The sequence below is a fragment of the Oncorhynchus nerka genome, linkage group LG5 (genome assembly GCF_034236695.1).
Source record: "Oncorhynchus nerka isolate Pitt River linkage group LG5, Oner_Uvic_2.0, whole genome shotgun sequence".
NCBI lineage: Eukaryota > Metazoa > Chordata > Actinopteri > Salmoniformes > Salmonidae > Oncorhynchus > Oncorhynchus nerka.
The window spans coordinates 65,707,974-65,713,614 of NC_088400.1; the positions used below are offsets into that span (position 1 = coordinate 65,707,974).

At 50.2% G+C, this 5,641-nt stretch overlaps 1 protein-coding gene across 1 annotated transcript; it reads left to right on the forward strand.

Annotated features, from left to right (window-relative positions):
* Positions 1–1,022: 1,022 nt before the first annotated feature.
* LOC135571710 (uncharacterized) lies at positions 1,023–3,083 on the forward strand. The gene is made up of 2 exons (XM_065018200.1): positions 1,023–2,293; positions 2,915–3,083. Exons 1-2 carry the CDS (start codon positions 1,023–1,025, stop codon positions 3,081–3,083), a joined length of 1,440 nt encoding a protein of 479 aa, XP_064874272.1.
* Positions 3,084–5,641: the final 2,558 nt, after the last annotated feature.

The following is a 5,641-nucleotide window of genomic DNA, read 5'->3' on the forward strand; positions in this document are numbered from 1 at the left end:
ATCACATTTTATTCAGGAAGCACTTTAAAAAAAATAACAGTAACCCGGGCCGAAATCACAAAGGAGGAAGCAGACCGTATACTTATTTCAAATGTGCTGAAATAAAGACATGGAAATAAACACACAACACGTGGTCCCAGTCTCTTCTGTTGATCACATGGAATAGTGTCCTTTTTCACAGGTGATTAAACCTGTCTCTGTGTGTGTGTGTGTGTGTGTGTGTGTGTGTGTGTGTGTGTGTGTGTGTGTGTGTGTGTGTGTGTGTGTGTGTGTGTGTGTGTGTGTGTGTTTTCCTGCATCACTGCACCTGCTCATCCATTCAAACTGCACTAAACGCTGCCTGAGGCAGATCCCCGTAGCTCTCTCTCTCTCCCCTCTCCCGTCTCCCTCCCTCCTTCCATCCCTCCCTCCTTCCATCCCTCTCTCCCTGCTCAGTGCTCTATACAGCAAGGACAGAGGTGCTGAGATATAAGCTGTAGGTGAAAAGTGAAGTGTGGACAGCTGAACTGTGCATAGGATGAATACTATGACTGGAATAGGTGTCAACATTACAAGGTTACAAACGGGTGTCACAGTAACGTTTAGACAGATACATCACTTCAAACCGTTGAGCGCTATGTGACCCTCTCTCCTCTCCGCTCCCTCTCGCTCCCTCTCTCTCTCATATTCTCTTCTCATAGCTTGTGTCAGAAAATCAATCAGTAGTTCCACAGGAGGAGTGCCTCATAGAGCTGCTAGTTTTCTCTCATCTGAGAGCACGCTGAATTATTCAACACACACACACACAAGCCTTCCCTTCTGAAGACTGGCAGGTTTCAGACACAGACAAACTCAATGCACTGAGTCATATCTTCAGTCAGAAATGACCAAATCAAACAGCACTTGGATTGAGGGATGAATTCATTGTAGTATTCTGATTTAGTTGTGATTGACAGATTAGCCTGATTATCTTGTTATGATACTAGTTCTGGTGTTAGCCATGTTAGCATTACTGGGTCTATTGGGCCCTGGGGGATTCAGAGATGGGGCAGGGGAGTACAGGAAAAGGACCTGGGGGATTCAGAGATGGGGCAGGGGAGTACAGGAAAGGGACCTGGGGGATTCAGAGATGGGGCAGGGGAGTACGGGAAAGGGACCTGGGGGATTCAGAGATGGGGCAGGGGAGTACAGGAAAGGGACCTGGGGGAGTCAGAGATGGGGCAGGGGAGTACAGGAAAGGGACCTGGGGGATTCAGAGATGGGGCAGGGGAGTACAGGAAAGGGACCTGGGGATTCAGAGATGGGGCAGGGGAGTACGGGAAAGGGACCTGGGGGATTCAGAGATGGGGCAGGGGAGTACGGGAAAGGGACCTGGGGATTCAGAGATGGGGCAGGGAGTACAGGAAAGGGACCTGGGGGATTCAGAGATGGGTCAGGGGAGTACAGGAAAGGGACCTGGGGGATTCAGAGATGGGGCAGGGGAGTACGGGAAAGGGACCTGGGGTATTCAGAGATGGGGCAGGGGAGTACAGGAAAGGGACCTGGGGGATTCAGAGATGGGGCAGGGGAGTACAGGAAAGGGACCTGGGGGATTCAGAGATGGGGCAGGGGAGTACAGGAAAGGGACCTGGGGGATTCAGAGATGGGGCAGGGGAGTACAGGAAAGGGACCTGGGGGATTCAGAGATGGGGCAGGGGAGTACAGGAAAGGGACCTGGGGGATTCAGAGATGGGGCAGGGGAGTACAGGAAAGGGACCTGGGGGATTCAGAGATGGGGCAGGGAGTACAGGAAAGGGACCTGGGAGATTCAGAGATGGGGGGATTCAGAGATGGGCAGGGGAGTACAGGAAAGGGACCTGGGGGATTCAGAGATGGGGCAGGGGAGTACAGGAAAGGGACCTGGGGGATTCAGAGATGGGGCAGGGAGTACAGGAAAGGGACCTGGGGGATTCAGAGATGGGGCAGGGGAGTACAGGAAAGGGACCTGGGGGATTCAGAGATGGGGCAGGGGAGTACAGGAAAGGGACCTGGGGGATTCAGAGATGGGGCAGGGGAGTACAGGAAAGGGACCTGGGGGATTCAGAGATGGGGCAGGGGAGTACAGGAAAGGGACCTGGGGGATTCAGAGATGGGGCAGGGGAGTACAGGAAAGGGACCTGGGAGATTCAGAGATGGGGCAGGGGAGTACAGGAAAGGGACCTGGGGGATTCAGAGATGGGGCAGGGGAGTACAGGAAAGGGACCTGGGGGATTCAGAGATGGGGCAGGGGAGTACAGGAAAGGGACCATGGGAAAAACTGCTCCTTTGACATGCTGTGTGTTTGTGTTGCATGTGTGTGTGTCACTGGTTAAGAGTTTATCCTTAGTTGCAATGTAAATACAGCTGGACTGAGTGTGTGTGGGCTGTTTGTCCCATTCCTGGAGTGTGTGTGTGTGTGTGTGTGTGTGTGTGTGTGTGCGTGCGTGCGTGCGTGCGTGCGTGCGTGCGTGCGTGCGTGCGTGCGTGCGTGCGTGCGGCTATGTGAAGGTGTGTGTCTGTTAACCAGGTGCTGGACCACTCTGTTCTGTCACTTGGCAGTGCTGCTAACTGATATGTCAGAAAATCAATTAATTACTTTTAAGTAGCAGTTAACTGCATCCAAACAATACCGCCCCATGAATTATAGAGGAGGTGTGAGAGTGCGTACGTGCGTACGTGCAAGCCTCAATTTTTCCCCCCTCTATATTAACTTGAGAGTCACTATCACTGCGTTCACAATGTTTGATTACAGAAACATTCAATTCCAACTTCTGTAAATCTTCTACAATAAACTTAAAACAATCTGCTAACACTTTCAGCAGGTGAGTGATGAGTGACTGAGTGATGAGTGACTGAGTGACTGAGTGATGAGTGATTGATGAGAAGCTCTTTGAAGCTCTATGAGACTCCTCCCCAGGCTGTATCTCTCCATCGATCCCGTGTTCAGGGAGGTGGTGGAGGTGGTGAGGAGGGGCGAGTGTGTGGGTATTGATCTTCAGTGTGGCTCTGGTGATGGCCTCAGGGTGGCCCCAACTCTAGAGACAGCAGGGGAAAGACTGCCCCTGGCACAGAGAGCAGTCCCCTAAGAGAGGGGAAAGACTGCCCCTGGCACAGAGAGCAGTCCCCTAAGAGAGGGGAAAGACTGCCCCTGGCACAGAGAGCAGTCCCCTAAGAGAGGGGAAAGACTGCCCCTGGCACAGAGAGCAGTCCCCTAAGAGAGGGGAAAGACTGCCCCTGGCACAGAGAGCAGTCCCCTATAAGAGGGAGAAAGATCAAAATAAACAAATATAAAGAAAAAGACGATTAGAGGGACAGTTCAATCCACGTCCCCAAAGAGAAACTCTGACCTGCAGAGATTGGCAGAGTGGAAGAGGAGGTTCCAACCAACTAATACAGTGTGGTGACAGAGGCGACGCATCCTGTCAAGCTTGTCCCTAGTAGTGCCTTCACTAGACCATCATGATCTGCTGTGGCGTACCAGATCCCTGCAACACACACACACATTCGGTGTCCTGTGGTACTGCCACTGGTGTACCCAGAGTTCCGTTGGGCCCAGGTCTGTGGGATAGTGACTATGAGTGCTGGATTCGGGGTGTGGGTGGAGGACGACCCAGAAACCTCAGTGGCCATGCACCAACCTCAGCCAGACCAGAGGACTGGTCCGTGTCACGCTAGGCGGTTTCCAGGAAACCAGAGACCAGCCATAGTGGTCATGTCACCTCAGGAGCTGTCACAGGCAAATCAAACTGTCTTCGTCGTTCCAATCTGGTTTACAGATCTTCCAGTGTAAGGACCGTGTGGTTCCCAAACTCAGGCGTGAACCACTGAGAAAATGGTCGTTCTTCATGTGATACACAAACTCAATGACAATTACTTAAAACACAAACCAGTCTTCATGGCTAAGACCAACTCCATCCCCTGCTCTTTGCCTTTATTTTCACCGTTTGTCAGAGCTTTAGAAAAAGAAGCGAGGGGGAGAGAGGTGAGAGAAAGACATGGGGGGGGCGATTGAGAGAGGAAAGGAGAGAGAAAAATCATTTGAGTTGCTAAATGAAATTAGCAGGTCTGAGTTGCCTGAGGGCAGAGTGATGCCGAGTCCCCCGGGGCTACGCTTAGTTAGGGAATATATTAAGCATGAGTGGATGCCATCCGTTTTCCCCTCCTTTCTCTCCTTCTTTCTCTCGTTTTCAGTTTTTCACTAATATCTTGGGCGAGGGGGGAGGTGGGTAGGGTGGCGGGTGGGTGGGTATAAAAGGATGAGGGTGAGAGTGAAGGGGATCTAGCTTTCCATATTCCTGTGCTGGGTCTTAAAAACCCACCCCACCGTTCGCTCCGCAAGTACCCAGAGACGAAGCATGAATCCTGGGCCCTTCTCCAACTCCGGTCCCCTGTCCTGGGCCATGTACCTGATGAGGAAAGGCCGAACTGGCAATGGGCTCTTTGGTAATCTATCCTGCTTTTATTACTACACCTGCGTCTTCGTCTACCCCTTCCTCTTCATCGTTATCATCAACATCATCACTGTCTGCCTCTCAACCACTGTCGTCTTCGTCTACCCCTTCCTCTTCATCGTTATCATCAACATCATCACTGTCTGCCTCTCAACCACTGTCGTCTTCGTCTACCCCTTCCTCTTCATCGTTATCATCAACATCATCACTGTCTGCCTCTCAACCACTGTCGTCTTCGTCTACCCCTTCCTCTTCATCGTTATCATCAACATCATCACTGTCGGCCTCTCAACCACTGTCGTCTTCGTCTACCCCTTCCTCTTCATCGTTATCATCAACATCATCACTGTCTGCCTCTCAACCACTGTCGTCTTCGTCTACCCCTTCCTCTTCATCGTTATCATCAACATCATCACTGTCTGCCTCTCAACCACTGTCGTCTTCGTCTTTGTTTGTCAAATTGAAAGACATTTGCCCTGAATCTTCCTCATAACTCATCTTTACCTGCTGCAATTTCTTCATGATCTTCATCATCATCCCCACCACCATCATAATCATCACCAGCTTCCTCTCAGCCTTTTAATCTTCTTTTGTTTACTTTTCTCTCACCTCTCATTCTTTCTCCAGTCTGTTTTCCAATGTTGTCCAGAATGCGGTTAAGAAACCAAGAGGGAAACATTTGATTGATACAACATACAACAGTTTTTATTTCTGTGTGCTGTGGCTGTATTTTGGTTTGGGTGGTTCACCTTGATGTTAACTGATGCTCAAAAAACAAAAGACTGAATGATGTGCTCAAGATATTTCTTATTTTACATCGAAAAAATGTTTAGGCTATATTAATCTGTAGGCCTATAAATTCATGGGTGGGCTATATTCGTGGTTTATGCTGATGATGACATTTAAACCAATCATCTCTCCAGAATTGATTCTTTCCCAATACAATGGAAGCGGCCTCCAAGTTAATCGCGCAAACATGCTGCAGCGTGTAGCCTCGCGACGCATATCGATAGATTTGATAGCCGACTACATACATTATTGATCAAGCAGTTTGCGCCTATCCGATTACCGCTGCTCAGAGGTGAACGGGACGAGAGGAAATCCAAGCCTCTCGCTCTCTCTCTTGTTGAACTCTCCCTGCCTGTCCTGTCAAAGTAGCAGTTCTTCCTTTAGGCAACAGTAAAGTCGGTTCA